The sequence below is a fragment of the Phoxinus phoxinus genome, assembly GCF_949152265.1.
Source record: "Phoxinus phoxinus genome assembly, chromosome: 20".
Classification (NCBI taxonomy): Eukaryota; Metazoa; Chordata; class Actinopteri; order Cypriniformes; family Leuciscidae; genus Phoxinus; species Phoxinus phoxinus.
The window spans coordinates 12813039-12830484 of NC_136895.1; the positions used below are offsets into that span (position 1 = coordinate 12813039).

The following is a 17446-nucleotide window of genomic DNA, read 5'->3' on the forward strand; positions in this document are numbered from 1 at the left end:
CCGCCTAAATGAATTATAAATAAACATAAAAAAATAGTAGGCTATTTGCAGTATATTAAATCGTTTTTGACCTAATTATTTTGCACTGAAATGAGTCTGACACACGAGTCTGTCGGCTCTGACAGCATTGCATCACGTGCACCTTCGCAATATCATATAGCCTATGATTTCCGAAAATGGTACTATGTTGTCAACTAGTGATATCATCACAAGAACTTTTGAGGAAAATGCGACATAATTTAGACAATTGTTTTTGTCATATGTATTATAATAACTGACAGACACTATAATTTCAGCCGCTCTGTGCAGCTCGCACAGAGCGAGGCTGAACACAGGAGCGCAGCTTCGCGGCTGAGACACGAATAGACTATTATTAACATAAAGCTTTTACTCTTTAACACAAAAGGCACGTCCATTTTCATAAAAAAATTATATTTATTAAACAAACCAGATCAAGAGCAAAAATGAAATAAAGTGCATAACTGAAAAATAAAGCATAGGCTCAAAACTAATACAAACAGTGGGCACAGCGCATTGCGCATTAGGCTCCAATCATTTCCCCCCGTTTTCAATTTTTTTTTAAATGCTGCCACACTGCCGATGTCTTTGTTGACAGGGTAGAAGAGGACTGACTATGAATTAAACGCTCTCACAATTAAATAAATAATATTCAGCTAACTCTAGTAGCCTACTTTCCTCAATCTGTCTCTCTTCTCCGGTGGGTTGGGCTAATCCAAAAGAAGTGAAACCAAGGTGGGTGTTCTGAAGACAGACTGTACCTGTGAAACGGGGGTGTTCTGAAAACACCCCCATTAGCAATTAGTGCTTTCCACCTGATGAAATGAACGCGGCAAAACTAATGAAATGAACGCGCAAAAAATCGGCCGATCAGAATTTTGGTCGAGCCAGAACGTATCGACCAACAATCGACTAATCGACTGGGAGATTACTGTTTTGAATCTCTGTTTACTATCCTTCACTGTTGTTTAAGCTAAATATAACTTACTCAAAATCATTCACATATTAAGCTGTGATCGCTAGCTTCAATCTACAAAACGCTAGTATTTCGCTAGCCTGTTAGCATGCCTTAGCGTGCCTTCCGTCTCATTATTTATTTAATTTGCTCACGCCAGTCAACAAACACGGTAAGTCATGTCTTCTCCTCCTTTTATTGTCACTTGCACTTCATGTAACATGTATAGCATAGCTTTCTCTGTCAGCATAGGATTTACATGTGATAAATGCAGGGAGATAGTCAGGCTGACGGAGAAGATTTCAGAACTAGAGACACGCATCCAAACTTTCATTGAGGATAGTAAGAGTGCAAGGGCTTTAGATACTGCTTTGGATGCGACTAGTTTAGTGAACACTGTACATTGTTCGAGTTCCAGCTGAAGTAGAGCCCGTGCAGCAGGGAAATTGGGTGACGGTACGACGCTATAGTCGCGGGACAAAACACCGCTCTTCCGTTCCAATTACAACATTAAACAGGTTCTCCCCACTCAGTGAAACCAGGCGCTCAGATGGCACTGGGGACGAGGGGGACATGACCCCCCCCCCCAGATTCATAGTGACCCGATCCGTCTCCCGCCCTCACTATCCCTACGAAAGGCGACAAAAATCGGTAAAACAGAGGATTAACCAGTGTTTGTGCTATGCACATTAGCCAAAGCAGTGCCCCGGCCCGCCGCTGCACTTCAGAATCGGGTCGGGGCAGACGCAGGCTGACACACAATAATAATCTACACTGGTCACCATTACTTTGTACCCACGTTCTCACTACACGCTGTTCTGTTGTCAATAAACACACGATGACACCGACGTTTACACACTCTCTCTTTGTGTGTGTGTGTGTGCTACGACTCCCGAGTGACGCCGGGGTCCTATGAGGAGCTGGTAGCTGCCTCAATTGTGCCTGTAGGAGCGGACGAGCGGTAACCATAGTGATCATATACCATCTATGACTGAGCTGAGTCAGTGATTTTCTGAACTGAAAAAAAATCGACTGTAAATACCACATAAAAGCAATGAAGAAACAAAAAAACAATCACCTCGTTTTTTCAAAAACCAAACAATGTAAGTATCCTATGCCTGTTGTTGACTTTCCCAGATGTGGCAGATTAGATTTGTTAAGGGGAATAGCTAGTCTTTTGCACTTAACAAACACAGCAAAATGTGGAGACCATAACTATGCATTTAGGTGAGTGGACAGAGGCAAATAATGAATGAACACAAAAAGAATGGTTGGATAAATCAAACAATTTATCGTCGTCAGGAAATAATGTTTTATCTTATAATTTAACCCATTGTACTGTATAAATTGACTGAGGTATGTTCACTGTCGTGTAAGCCACTATAAAAATAATTATAATAAGTAAATTTGTGTGGTGCAAGGTTTATGCAAACAACAAATAAAGGCCTACATAAACTTTTGACATCCTCTTATAGCAGGAAATCATGTTTTTTTATTGTACGTACAGAGCAATGAACGGAGGATATAGATTCTTAAATTATGGGCTATGAAAAACATTTCTTAATATGTCATACATCATTTGAAAGATATTTCTAATATATAAATTGCAAACAAACTTGTAATTAACTCTTAAATTAAAAATTTTGAGTTATTCTTTGATATTTGAAGTTTTAGCCATTCATTCTCAGGAATATGTTGTATTTCACATTGTTGTGAAATTATATAGAGGAATAGAGGGTTAACTGAAATTATGAGATTTGGGTGGGTGATTGGTATACTAGTCAAATACCAGTCTGATCATGCATTGCTAGTGGTGATCAGGTAGGCCTTTGTTTACCTTTGTTCATTCATTGTTGTTTATCCATGATTTCAAATAAGAATCCCCCAATGGCTTTTTAGTGCAAATCATTAGCCCAAATTACGCAAAGTAGCCTAACTATTTGAGCACTATTAAAGCCCAAATTACGCAAAATAACGAATTGAGTTTAAATCATTTGCTGACAGCTAGGGCTTCCTGTCTACACAAAATACACCAGCCCTAATTACCTCATCCACCCATTCCCATATAAGGATAACCAATGCAAAAAGGGAAAGAAAAATCCCCTACTACTACACAAACAAACAAATAAATAAATATGGGCCAGCATGAATTTGCATGATTTCACAGTAACTTTCTGAGTAACTTGTAGAATAATACTCTTTAATCCTGTACATTTCTGGCAACTTCTGATGGCGACTGACACAAAGGTTACACAAGCATTTCATATTCACAGCCCCTTTCACAATGTGAGTGTTAGATCTTATGTGTTATTGACATGTGGTTAGTTCACGTGATGGGCAAGTTCAGAGAAGTTCAGAGACCATGCATCAAATTCATTTATCAGCTAATTTTGATCAGTGGCCAATTAATCAGAGCATCCCTAGCTGGCACAGGATTTGAATTTGAGTTAAAAATCTGCCATCTTTACTCGTAGTGGTTCATTGCGTAAGGTGTTATTGTTATTTAAACTTCTCTGGTGTTCTCTCGGATTGTTTCAGCGACCATTCTATCATATATTGCACTTGGAAAATTTCAACTCCCCATCTTACTCCGAAATATATTAGGATCCATGACATGAAATTATTTAACAGTGATTTATTTATAAATGATGTGAGAAGGATAAATTGGATAAATCCTGATGCGGAAGCTGCCTGGAATTTCTTTTACACATAATGTATGCAAGTCATTGATAAGCATGCCCCATGGACAATTATTAAGGTCAAAGGTCATCATCTACCTTGGGTAAATGGGGATCTTATCAGTCTGTTTAAGCAGCGGGATAGGGCGTGGAATAAACACAAATATACAAAACTTCCTAGTGATTGGGAGGAATACAAACGGCTACGAAACACGTGCACCACCCAAACAAGAAATGCTAAAGCCAATTACTACAGAAATAGTTTGTCAAATGACTTAAGTGATCCTAAAAAAATTTGGGAAAAAATTAATACCTTACTTGGTAAGTCTAAGAGTACCACGGGTAACATGACAATCAATAATGAAATTGTTAATGATCCAGCAGAAATCTCCAACGCATTTAGTTTGCATTTCTCCCAAATACCGCAGGTACAGTCATCGCTCTTTCACCCAGAGCCGACTGTTAATTCTCAGCCCTACGATAGTTCTTTCACATTCCGACAGTCTAGCTCAGCTGATGTCCAGCTGGCCATTAGCAAGCTATCCTCTAGCAGTGGACCGTGACCTGACGGCATTGAGGGTAAGTTTATCAAACTTTCTTCACATGTCCTATCCTCTCCATGGCTGAGCTCTTTAATCTGTCACTTTTAACCCATGACGTGCCTCTGGCATGGAAGTGTACCAAAGTCATTCCATTGTATAAAGGAGGGGACACCCAAAACATGAACAATTACAGACCTATCTCAATAATTAATAGTATTTTGAAAGTTTTTGAGAAAATTATCTTCGATCAATTTTCTAACTATCTCTCTCATAACAGTTTAATATCTCAATGTCAGTCAGGTTTCAGGAAACACTTCTCAACTACCACTGCTCTTTTCAAATTTACAAATGATATTTTTTCTAGTTTTGACAACAGTATGTGTACTGGTGCCATCTTCTTAGATCTTACAAAAGCATTTGAATTAGTTGATCATTATCTGCTCCTGGATAAATGATATTCAATTTTGGCCTTTCCCGTTCATCTCTTCTGTGGTTTAACTCATATTTCCATCACCGTGTGAGTCCTTCAGGGCCAGTCAATCGAATTGTATAGGTGTAGATAAAGGCATACCCCAGGGTTCTTCGCTTGGGCCTTTGTTATTTTCCATTTTTATTAATGACTTGCCACTCTTTTGTTCAGAATGTGACATATATCTTTATGCAGATTATATAATTATATATTGCTCCAAACCAAATATTCCCGACATAAATTATTCTTTACAACATGACTTTGATTCTGTACAGCAGTGGCTTTCATTTAATAAACTCCTGCTGAATAAATCAAAATCTTACTGTATGCTTTTCCAGAAGAAAGAAAAAATAATCTTAATTGCATTTTCTGGATTCTTCTCCTCTAGAGCCAATCGAAAAATTTAAATATCTCGGTGTGTGGTTAGAAACTGATATTTCATTCAAAGCTCATGTACAAGCGCTTAACAACAAACTTAGCTTTCGTCTTAAAACATTATATCAATCGATAGACTGCTTTAACTTTCAGGTTAGGAGAAGAATATTCTCTCAGTTGTTGTTACCTATTCTGGATTATGCAGATATTATATGCTAACACTACTGCCACTTGTCTTCATTCTCTTCTTGTGGTATACAACATCCTGTGCCGATTCGTCCTTCGCTGCCCCTATAGGACACATCGTTGTGTGATGTATGAACAGCTGTCCTGGCTTGCACCCTCAGCCAGAAGACAATATCATTGGCTTCAGCTCATTTTTAAATGTATTTACTTTCAATATCCATATTATTTATCACAATATTTAGTGCCTTAAAGTTCACAATATAGCCTTCGTCACAACGAACAGATCTTCCTACTGTCCCTAGAGTTAAGAGAGAAATTGGGAAATATGCTTTCTGTGTTGGAGCCCCTCGTGACTCGAACAGTCTTCCTGCATCCATTCGCTCGCTTACGTCTTTTCCTCTGTTCCGAACTGCTTTGTTAACACATCTTCAGAATACTTGTCTATGTTTCTAGCATTTCAGATTTAGCATCGATATGTGTCATGTTATGTATGTGTGTATGTATGTTATGTACACTTTGTCAGTTATATTTGGGATTATTATGTTATATGCAATATGTTACACCAGTTGTTCTCAAACATCTCCCACCAAATACCCCTCTTAAAACGCTTGACTTCCAAAGCACCTTCATGCTGAGTCATGGATTAAAAAGGGTATACAATAAAATGTGTTTAGTGGTATACACAGTTTGGGAACCACTGTGGCTCACTTTACTCTATCTGTGATGGGTGGGGATAGTGAGAGCTTGTGTGTGTGTGTGCGTGCTTGTGTGTCCGTATGATGCGTGTGAATGTGTGTATTTTTTTTTTTTTTTTGTATCTACTCTGTTGTTTTGCTGTTCTAAGTTGTTTGGACATGATCCTGAGGACCCCCATGAAAACGAGATGTTTGATCTATGGGGTTGATCCTCTAATAAATGTTCATTAATAAATTTAACGAACAGCTCTAGAGCTACAAAAAAAGGTGCCATAAGTCGATCATATCATGACAATGCTGATTGGCTGATGGAGCCACCAAAACATGCACAGTCCTAAATATTTCACTAGCAATCAGCCGGAGCTACTGAAAATGACTTGTATTAGGAGTAAAACATTTTAAAATGAACAATTATAAAATATTTCAAGTGAAACTGACATGGTCCTCAAACTAATATTGACTTTAACAAGTGTGGATGACATTAGCCAGGGTGACCTAACCTAAACCTGATATGTCTATGCCAAATATGTCTATATTGTGTATTTTGAGAGCAAAAATCTACAAAAAAGCAGAGCAAAGTGTATCAAATGATACTGGGATATCCAATAGAACTGAGCAACCCACAGGACAGTGGATCCCTTTACCTCAGTGACCCTATGAAAACAAAGCAATTTCTGATGGTCTTTTCCAATAAATTAATCCACTCTGTTATGAGTGATCACTGTAGATGGCTAAAAGTTTGGCATTTATAGGCATTAGGCCAATATCAAAACATGGTTCAAATGGAATATACAGCTGCATTCAAAAATGAGTAAAGATAAATGATGAGGTATTAAAATAATACCAGCGATTAATTGCAACATTTATAAAATAATATGTTTTTATCCTTTCCACATTTTACCTTCATAATTTAACAGCGACACAGGGGCTGAGCTGCCTGTACTGCCATGTCACGTGTTGTGTGTGTTTTGATTCATGTTTATATTTCAGTTCTAATGTTTTTCTGTCAGATGGTTAATTAGTTCAGTTCCCTCCCTGTTTGTCTCTATGGTAACTGATTGAGTTAGTTATATTCAGGTGTATCTCGTTAATTAGTCTCCTGTAGTTCCTGTGTTTGCTGTGTATTTAAAACCTGCGTGTCATTCAGTTCATTGTCAGCTCTACATTGTCACATGTTTGTTCTGCTTGTTTTCCTTTTTCCAGATATTCTGTTTTGTAAAGATTTGAGTTTGTTCTTGTAATTCAAATTACTGCACTTAGACCTTGCTTCATCTTTGCTTAAACCAGCCTGCGTCTAATATGTTGAAATTTTTATATTATTTTAATATATTTTCTATATTTTTCAAAAAGTATTTTTTTTGTTTCAGCTTTTGGCCAAGCGCATCCAGAATTTTAATTTCAATACATATTTAATAAATATGGGCCATTCTACAGAATTGCTGCAAACTGCTATCCCACAACCAAAAAACACATTTCAAGTATTCAAATTTTAAATGCTAACTAAGATCCTTCTACTATATGAATCCCACAAATATATTTAAAATATCAGTGAGCTTAATATATATAAAATCGTAATTTATTGGGTAGGCTACTTTCAATTGGGAGATGGCTGTCCCGAACCCTAACCATTAAATTTTATGAAAATTATATTGAAATAACTTTTGCAGTTTTTCCCATTGTTGTTTTTAAAAATGTTTTCATAATATCTTCTCTAAGTTAATATATAAATATTTTTATTATATTTTCTTTTTATATCACGAAACAGTGTGTCCCGTATTTTCATGTCACTACTGAAGTAGTGTATGTTTTAGTCCATTGGCTTTATCAGGAAATATTCCTGTGTCCCTCTGTCTTAAAGCTACATGGTAGGTGGGGCCCATCATTTTGAGGTAAATGTGTTGAAAAGTCTTAAAATCTGTGTGTAACTACCAAAAACTTTTTTGGGTGTTATAAAATTTTGTTTTTGTATGTTCTTTAAACCAATTCTGTAGAATTCTGTAGGCCCATATATATATAAATATTCCCCAACTCGTATATGTGTATATGTGTATATATATATATATATATATATATATATATATATATATATATATATATATATATATATATATATATATATATACTATTATATACACATATACGAGTTGGGGAACATTGTCAGAGCTGATCGACCTGATTCTGATCTTCTCTGATGAGTCCAGTTTTCAGCTTTGCCCAACACCTCTAATAGACAGAGACCTGGAGAGGCCTACAACCCACAGTCTCTCACTATGTCATTTGGTGGAGGATTGGTGATGATCTGGTGGTTCATCAGTAAGGCTAGAATTGGGCATATATGTATTTGCGAAGGATGTGTAACTCAAGCCACATACAAGATTATCCTGAAAGAAAAATAGCTTCCTTCTGCTCTGATGTTCCCCAACTCGAAGGATTGTTTGTTTTTTGTTTTTTTGTGCAGGACAATGCTCCAATCCACACAGCTAGGCCAAGCAAGGTGTGTTTGGAGGACCACCAGATCAAGACCCTGTCATGGCCATCACAATCTCCAGACCTGAAACCAACTGAAAACCAGTCACTCATTTTTTCACCAGGAGTGGCATAAAGTCACCCAACAGCAATGTAACCGACTGATAGGGAGCATGCCAAGACGTATGAAAGGTGTGAAATCAGGCTTATTCCAGCAAATATTAATTTCTGAACTCTTCCTAAATTAAAACCATTTGTTATTTTGACCAGTTGTCGTTTTCTTCAGATAAATGTTTTAGATTATTTCCATTTGAACTTTGCAAGATATGTTGTCAGTAGTTAGTAGATAAATAAATAAATAAAAATAAAAAAAAGATACATTTTACTCATTCAGATACATATAAATAATAAATCCAGAGATACTGCTACTTTTGCAGTGGAGTGGACTCATAATATTTTCCATAATTTTTTTATATATATATATATATATATATATATATATATATATATATATATAAGAATTAGGCTAAGATACATTTTCCTGATCAACCTTCTGGCAAATGAAGACAAATACAAAATTGATGTTGGTCATTGCTCTTGAGGTGACATGACAGGACAGGGTAACCTAACCTCTAATTGATATTGATGTTCAGAGGTTGACCCAACAGTCTTTTTTATGTTTAAAGACATCTGTTAATAAATAATTAAAAAATGATTACTGGGTCAGCAGTAAAATAATATAAAAGATCTGATTCTCTGAGAAGCTCTTCACAAACCATCAGCCATGAGAGCTGTTGTGCTTGCCCTGACTGTAGCCCTTGTGGGTAAGTTTTATGTTTTGAACTTAAGAAGTTCCTGTATCTCTTTTCTTAATATATTTATCTTTAAGAAAGTCAATTAGAACCTCTTAAAAGTAAAATTAAGTCATTTTAAAGCATATTTTCTCATGTGTTTCTTTTAGCATGTCAACAGATCAACCTTGGTAAGTAACAAAATTGTAATTTGATCATTTGTAAATAGGTACCTACCTTACAACTATTGCATACTTTCTTTAACTCAACCAAATAAATAATCTACCATTTTCAGTTCCTGAGTTTGCCCCTGATAAGACCTACGTGTACAAGTATGAGGGTCTGCTCTTGGGTGGTCTTCCTCAAGAAGGTCTGGCCAGAGCAGGAATAAAAGTCACCAGCAAGGTTCACCTTAGTGCCGTGTCACAGAACACCTTCATGATGCAGGTAATGACCATTATGAACTGTAAACTTTGTAGGTGTTCAACACTTTGGAAAAACTAAAAATGCGTTAGCAAGCATTGACCGCTAAAAGCAACCATTCCCTTGTTTTAAGTGAAGATATTCCTTTTCAGCTCATGGATCCTCAACTCCACGAGTATGCTGGCTTTTGGCCCAAGGATTCATTTGTTCCTGCCACTAAGCTCACCTCAGCTCTGGCTGCTCAGCTTCAGATTCCCATCAAGTTTGAGTATGCTAATGGTGTAGTTGGAAAGGTATTCGCCCCTACAGAAGTCTCCCCTACAGTACTGAACCTGCACAGAGGAATCCTCAACATCCTTCAGCTCAACCTCAAGAAGACCCAGAACATCTATGAGCTGCAAGAGGTGATAAAGTGATCCTAGTACACTTGATCCATTTTGAGTTCTGCAATCTAATTTTTTTACGTTTTACTTTTCTTCAAGGATGGAGTTCAGGGAGTGTGCAGGACCCACTACGTCATCAGTGAAGATCCAAAGGCCAACCACATTATTGTCACCAAGTCTAAGGATCTGAACCACTGTCAGGAGAGAATCATGAAGGACGTCGGTTTGGCGTACACTGAGAGGTGTTCTGAATGCACAAAGGTATAATGAAGAAGACTGGAAAGAATTAAAATATTTACTCAATATAATGAAAATGCCATGAATCAAATGGTCACATACCTTTTTCCCAACAGAGGGTCAAGAGTCTGATTGAAACGGCATCTTACAACTACATCATGAAACCATCTGCCGCCGGTGTACTGATCTCTGAAGCAACAGTTGAGGAAGTGCATCAGTTTTCACCCTTCAATGAGATCCATGGTGCTGCCCAGATGGAAGCAAAGTAAGTTTGATCATCTGTGAGATTTCGCTTTAAAATATGAAGTAACAATATTACTAAGAAATAAAGAAATATTTATTTTTCAGTCAAACCTTGACTTTTGTTGAGATGGAGAAGACGCCTGTTGTTCCAAACAAATCTAATTACTTGGCTCGTGGATCTTTGCAGTATGAGTTTTCAACTGAAATTCTTCAGACCCCCATTCAACTTCTGAAGATCAGTGATGCGCCAGCCCAGGTATAATTCATTACTTAACATATTTTACAGTCTCCAAGATAAAGCCTTTGATCCATGAAAACGTTATCTGAGTGTTGCCCTTACTCTTTCTAGATTACTGAGGTCTTAAAGCACCTTGTTGAAAACAATGTGGCTATGGTCCATGATGATGCTCCACTTAAGTTTCTTGAGCTTATCCAGCTCCTGCGTGCTGCCACCTTGGAGAATATTGAGGCCATATGGTCTCAGTTCAAGGACAAACCAGTTTACAGGTACAATATTTGAGCAATATGTTAATCGGAATATAGTTCAAAGACGAAAAAAAATTGTATGAATATATTTTAAAACAATTAATCTGTTAGGCGCTGGCTTCTGGATGCTCTTCCTGCTGTTGGCACACCAGTCATTGTAAAATTCATCAAGGAGAAGTTCCTGGCTGGTGAACTTACCATTCCTGAGTTCATTCAGGCTCTTGTGGTTGCTCTGCAAATGGTCACTGCTGATTTGGAGACCATCCAGTTGACAGCTGTGGGTAAATCTTACTATAATCAAAGTGCTCTTCTTCAAATCTTACCAAAATCAAATGAATCATTTCTGTATGTTGCTGAATAGAGTTTGGCTATGCACGAGAAAATCGCCACAATCCCAGCTCTGCGTGAAGTCGTCATGCTTGGATATGGTTCCATGATTGCCAAACACTGTGTTGCAGTTCCCACTTGCCCCGCCGAGCTCCTCAAGGTAAACATCTCAAGACCTCCATACATTTGGACATACTATAATATTTTATATTTCTAACTGTATGTGCCTCAAACTCCTCAGCCCATCCATGATATTGCCGCAGAGGCCATTTCAAAGAAAGACATTCCTGAAATCACTTTGGCTCTGAAAGTTATGGGCAATGCTGGTCACCCTGCTAGTCTTAAAACCATCATGAAGCACCTACCTGGACTGAGAACTGCAGATACTTCTCTGCCTCTTAGAGTCCAGGTTGATGCCGTCTTGGCCATGAGGAACATTGCCAAGAAAGAGCACAAACTGGTAAGTGCCAGACACTTGTTGGAATAAATTACAAAGATTACTCACATTTTCTTCCAATAATTTACTAAACTTGTTTCTTGCCTCAGGTTCAGCCAGTGGCCCTGCAGCTTGTATTGGACAGGACTCTCCACCCTGAAGTGCGTATGGTTGCTTGTATTGTGTTGTTTGAGTCCTATCCCTCAGTGGCTCTCGTCTCCAATCTTGCTGGTGCCTTGAAGACTGAGACTAACATGCATGTTGCAAGCTTTGCCTATTCCCACATCAAGTCCTTGACCAGAATCACTGCTCCGGATATGGCATCTGTGTAAGAACAAATAATTTCTCACATATTTTACTTCATCACATAAAATGAGCAAAAGCCAGTGGTAATCATGGTTGTCCATTTCAGTGCGGGTGCAGCTAATGTTGCCATCAAGCTCATGAGTCGCAAACTGGAAAGGCTTAGCTTCCGTTTCAGCAGAGCCATTCAGCGGGACTTCTATCATAGTGAGTCTAGCCATTTTTATAAGAGAGCTAAAATCAGTGTCTTAAGTATTTCTTAAAATGTGTCAAACATTCTCCTGACATAAACAAATCACATTATTTGGATTCTTACCTCTGTCCCGGTGCAGCTCCTCTCATGATTGGAGCTGCTGGTAGTGCCTACATGATCAATGATGCTGCCACCATCCTGCCCAGAGCTGTTGTAGCTAAAGCACGTGCTTACCTGGCTGGAGCTGCTGCTGATGTTCTTGAGGTGGGACAAGCAAGAGTTATTAAAAAACATGTTCATGGTTCTAAATGTTTAAATGTCAGTCTTCACTCAGTTGATTCTCTTGTACAGATCGGTGTGAGAACTGAAGGAATCCAGGAGGCTCTTCTGAAATCTCCCGCTGCAGATGAAAGTGTTGACCGTATCACACAGATCAAGCGCACTCTAGGAGCTGTAAGTTTTCATGTCCAGTGTACAGTATAATTGTGTACTTTTAAGTAATATTATAAGCATGACATAGGCATATGTGTATGACTTCTCTTTTTTAACTTCTCAAGCTCGTAAACTGGAAGACCTTGCCAACAAATCAGCCATGGGCTTCAGCCTATATCAAATTACTTGGACAAGAAGTGGCTTATTTCAACATTGACAAGACCCTCATTGAAGAAGCAATACCGGTACTGTGTTGTACTTTATGTCTTCTCTCTAATATTACCATATTTTTTTGTTATCTGTCTCAAAAATAAATCTAACAATTAGAATAAAGTTCTTATAAACACTATCCCCAGATGGTCACTGGACCCAAACCACGTGAACAGTTGAAGCGTGCCCTTAAAGCTTTGCAGGAAGGAGTTGCCTTCCAGTATGCCAAACCCCTGCTTGCATCTGAAGTGCGTCGTATCTTGCCAACAGCAGTTGGTATGCCCATGGAGCTCAGTTTGTACACTTCTGCTGTTGCTGCTGCAAGTCTCAATGGTATGTTTTTTTCTTAATATTTTGTATCCTTTCCTTGGATATGAGGCTGTCACTTTGAAGTTTGATGTTGCTCTGTTCATCCTTCTAGTTAAGGCCACCATTACACCTCCTCTCCCTGAGCAGATTGAGACTATGACTCTTGAGCAGCTCAAGAAGACTGATGTTCAACTCCAAGCTGAAGCTAGACCAAGGTAGACCTTTGCAGCTACATTCATGAAGATGAGATATAATGTACATGACAACCGTTTTACAAACAATCTCCCTTATTCTTATTTCAGTGTTGCACTTCAGACCTTTGCTGTGATGGGAGTGAACACTGCCTTGTTCCAAGCCTCTGTTATGGCAAGAGGAAAGATTCGTACAATTGTCCCTGGAAAAATGGTCGCAAGAGCAGACATTCTCAAGGGCAACTACAAGGTGGAGGCTCTGCCTGTTGAGCTTCCTGAACACATCGCTGATGTGAGGTAATGAAATCAGACCAGTGTAGCAAACATTCTGAAAAATTCTTAAACAATTACAAAAGATTTCTGGATGTGAGATGTGACCCACCTTTTTTTTGTTCCAACAGCTTTGAGACTCATGCTGTGGTCAGAAACATTGAAGAGCCCAACGCTGAGAGGACTGTTCCCTTAGTACCCGAGTCGGCCATGCAAAATGCCCAGAATCCTTCTGATTCTTCGGTAAATTTTGAACACACACATGATAGATATTTGTTTGTATGCAGAGCATTCATTTGCTTAAAGTTTTCAAATGGCAAGGCTTGTTATAATGTTTAATTTTTCTTTTCAGTCCTCTGAAATACCAGATGAGACTCGTGCGAGATCTGCTGCTCCATACCACAAGACTCTCTGTCTTGCTGTCCCATACATTGAAATCAAGGGGTGCGTTGAGGTGCACTCTCACAATGCTGCTTTTATCAGAAATTCTCCTCTCTTCTACATAATTGGACAGCACTCAGCCCGTGCTGCACTGACAAGAGGTATTCATTCAGAGAAGATTATTAATTACAGAGAAAATGACAAAAAAAATTGCAGACAAAATAATAATTGTCATTTTGGCTTTAGCTGAAGGTCCTGCAGTTGAAAGACTGGAGCTTGAAGTCCAAGTTGGTCCTAGAGCTGCTCAGAGGCTCCTTAAGCAAATCAGCTTCATTGATGAGGAGACTCCAGAAGGAAAGGCCTTCCTGTTGAAACTGAGGGAAATCCTGGAGACTGAAGACAAAAATGCGGCCAGCTCTTCTGAAAGCAGCAGTAGCAGCCGCAGGAGCCGCAGAAGCAGGAGCAGCAGCAGCAGCAGCAGCAGTTCAAGCTCATCCATGTCCAACTCTCGTATGAGTAAGGTGAGGACGTGGAATGTAGCGTGTTGCTTAGGTAGCCAATATTTGTGTCATAAATATATGTTTTCACTGAATAATTTTATATGGATTTTTAGACTGTCACTGTCATGGAGCCCTTCAAGAAATTCCACAAAGATCGGGTAAGTACTAAACCGACTATTTTTTTATATTATTACTTTAGATATCGATTATTTATTACAAAACTTTTCTTTGCTTGCAGTTCTTGGCACCCCATGGCGCTTCAAAGGCAGTAAGCAGTGGAAGCACTGCATCTAGCTTTGAGACTCTCCAGAAACAGGTGAATCAATTAGTGTCATTAATAACATATACCACAAAGGAGACATTTTGTACTAAAATCCACTTAAATTGATTATGGTTTATGCTTTCAGGCTAAGTTCCTCGGAAATAATCTTCCACCTGTTTTTGCTGTCATTGCCCGTGCTGTGAGAGTTGACCACAAGCTGCTGGGCTACCAACTTGCTGCTTACTTTGACAAGCCAACAGCAAGAGTGCAGCTTGTTGTTTCCTCCATCGCTGAAAATGACAACATGAAGATCTGTGCTGATGGTGCCCTGCTGAGCAAGCACAAAGTCACTGTAAGACTGGAACTTTTTTGAATAAAAAAAGAGACAAGATTTAGAACAATTATTGAAATTAATTTCTCAAGATGATATTTTATTAACAAAGTTTGGGAGGAGCACGTTCAGATAATCTACGCAATCAGCGTGAGAAGAGGTATGCATATATATATATATATATATATATATATGCATGCCTCTTCTCACTATATATATATATATATATATATATATATATATATATATATATATATAGCCGATTTACCTCAGTTCCATGACAGTTTTCCAGCATCCCTCCTCCACCCCAACTACGTACTCTCGATTATTTCTATCCCAGCCAGGGATGGGGGGAGTACTCTGGGTTCGTTGCAAATTCCCGAGCCCAGAGCCCTCTCCTCGGACAGGCCAAAGACGCATATTTCCATACCCTATCTGATTATATGAAAGTGCAAACTTTGAATTAATGAATTAAATCATTGACATCAATACCATTTTTCTAACACAAATGTCCTTTTTCAGGCCAAGGTTGCTTGGGGTCAAGAATGCCAACAGTATGCAGTCACTGCTAAAGCTGAAGCCGGTGTCCTGGGTGAATTCCCTGCTGCACGTCTAGAGCTGGAATGGGAGAGGCTGCCAATAATTGTCTCCACATACGCCAAAAAGTAATGTTCAGTATTGTACAAATGTTTTGTATAGTTTAGAAAATGGCACTGGTTTAATCTGCTCTTCTTTGTGCATCCCTTCACAATTAGGCTGTCTAAGTACATCTATATGGCAGCTTTCCAGACGGGCTTTAGACTTGAAGGAGCAAAGAACAGTGAGAAAGAGATTGAACTGACTGCAGCCTTGCCAAATCAGAGATCCTTGAATGTCATTGCTAGGATTCCAGAGGTGAAATATATTTCAGTTAAATCATGACTCTCACAGAGATATAAAAAGAAAATTCAACAAATTATTTTTGTTCCTGCTGCTCTAGATGACACTGTCAAGGATGAATGTTCGTCTCCCTGTCGCTGTTCCCATCAATCCAGATGGAACTCTTTCCATTCATATCGATGAGGACATTCTCTCCTGGATCCAGAAACATTTCAAGGAACAATAAGAAATTAATTACTTTTTACTAATTTTAACATTCTGTTTGTACATTGCCACTCTTGTGATATATGTAATGTAATGCAACCAAATTCTAATAAATACCCTGCAAGTGTCAGAATTGTGTGAACTGCTTTTATTTTCTAATAATACTCAGTTCTCATAAAATTGTAGTTTTTTATACTTTTTTTATATTTATTTATGAAAGATATAAAAAATACGGTGACTGAGAGGGGACATGTTCGGTTTGCATAGTATTGTCGTGGTCACGAGTCACGACATATTAATTTGTGGGAACGTGATGGCTTCAAGATCCTATTTTGAGGGAATGACATATTTTTCTTATGGCCATGAATTCTTATTTTGAGGGAACAACATCAACTGTATATCTTGTGGCCATGAGTTTAATGTGTAAACAAACCTGCATGACCGCAATATCAGAAATGGATATATAATATTATATATAATAATATAAAATAATATTTTATTTTAAAGTAAGAACGGAAAAAGTGCAGAAGAAATGATCATATTATCCTATATTATACTATAATATCATATTTTATTGTGCGCTAGATAGCATTAAAATTAAGTTTATTTGTATCGATTCATATTTGTATTTCAGATATTGTATTTCCTCCCCCTCGGCTCACTCAGCCTTGACTCAAACCAAAAGAGCAAAGTGCGGTACAAATACAAAATCGTCACAACAATCACATCAGACACAAATATGATGATTGACCAAATCAGTTGGTCCACGGATAACCCGTCCTACTTTGTCGGCATTGAGAACCCCAAGTACTCAACGGGTGACGGTTAGATGGACTCACTACACGCTGACACAGTTTTCAGTGATCCTGATCGATTGCTCCTGTCTGCCCTGCTGATACTGCTGCGTTGCTGAGCTGCTAAGTTGGTTTGCGTCTGTAAGCCTCGTATATATTTCTGTTTTGTAGGGCTGTAATCAACCAAAGAAAATCTTGGTCGACTGAAGTCTAAAAATGACTAAGACTAAAAATGACGTTAGGAAAAAAAAAACGTTATTACAGTTATTAAATTACAGTTTTTTCCAACTGCTTACACACAAAATCTTTTCATGTCACACAATTTTTGAAACCTCTCACTCAAAGTGCAAAACTACACACCAAATCTTCAAAACCATAAGCTATTTCTCAGCCTTTGACTCAGTTTTCAATTGCATAAAACACTTTTTTCAAAACACTACACACAATTCTCGACCTAAAACACAAAAAAATCTAACG

General features: G+C 38.2%; 1 protein-coding gene across 2 annotated transcripts; it reads left to right on the forward strand.

The window, feature by feature from the left end:
• Positions 1-744: 744 nt before the first annotated feature.
• LOC306988848 (vitellogenin-like) lies at positions 745-16304 on the forward strand. 2 transcript variants are annotated; one of them, XM_079594017.1, is made up of 30 exons: positions 745-1145; positions 4080-4230; positions 8377-8576; positions 9346-9366; positions 9471-9622; positions 9751-10002; positions 10081-10242; positions 10335-10483; positions 10567-10717; positions 10811-10968; positions 11059-11224; positions 11309-11434; positions 11516-11734; positions 11821-12038; positions 12123-12220; positions 12346-12470; positions 12558-12659; positions 12764-12883; positions 12995-13181; positions 13270-13372; positions 13460-13645; positions 13750-13861; positions 13971-14160; positions 14246-14520; positions 14613-14657; positions 14738-14815; positions 14907-15113; positions 15615-15757; positions 15848-15986; positions 16072-16304. In XM_079594017.1, the coding sequence occupies exons 3-30, from the start codon at positions 8558-8560 to the stop codon at positions 16195-16197; spliced, it is 4029 nt and encodes a 1342-aa protein (XP_079450143.1). In that variant the 5' UTR covers positions 745-1145; positions 4080-4230; positions 8377-8557; the 3' UTR covers positions 16198-16304. The 2 variants fall into 2 exon arrangements, with proteins under 2 accessions (XP_079450143.1, XP_079450142.1); XM_079594016.1 differs by lacking the exon at positions 4080-4230.
• Positions 16305-17446: the final 1142 nt, after the last annotated feature.

Excerpts from the sequence above, each read along its gene's own strand:
- LOC306988848 (XM_079594017.1), top strand. Across the intron at positions 10,718-10,810 it reads TCAGTGATGCGCCAGCCCAG|ATTACTGAGGTCTTAAAGCA; the intron begins GTATAATTCATT and ends TACTCTTTCTAG. Across the intron at positions 15,758-15,847 it reads GTCTCCACATACGCCAAAAA|GCTGTCTAAGTACATCTATA; the intron begins GTAATGTTCAGT and ends CTTCACAATTAG.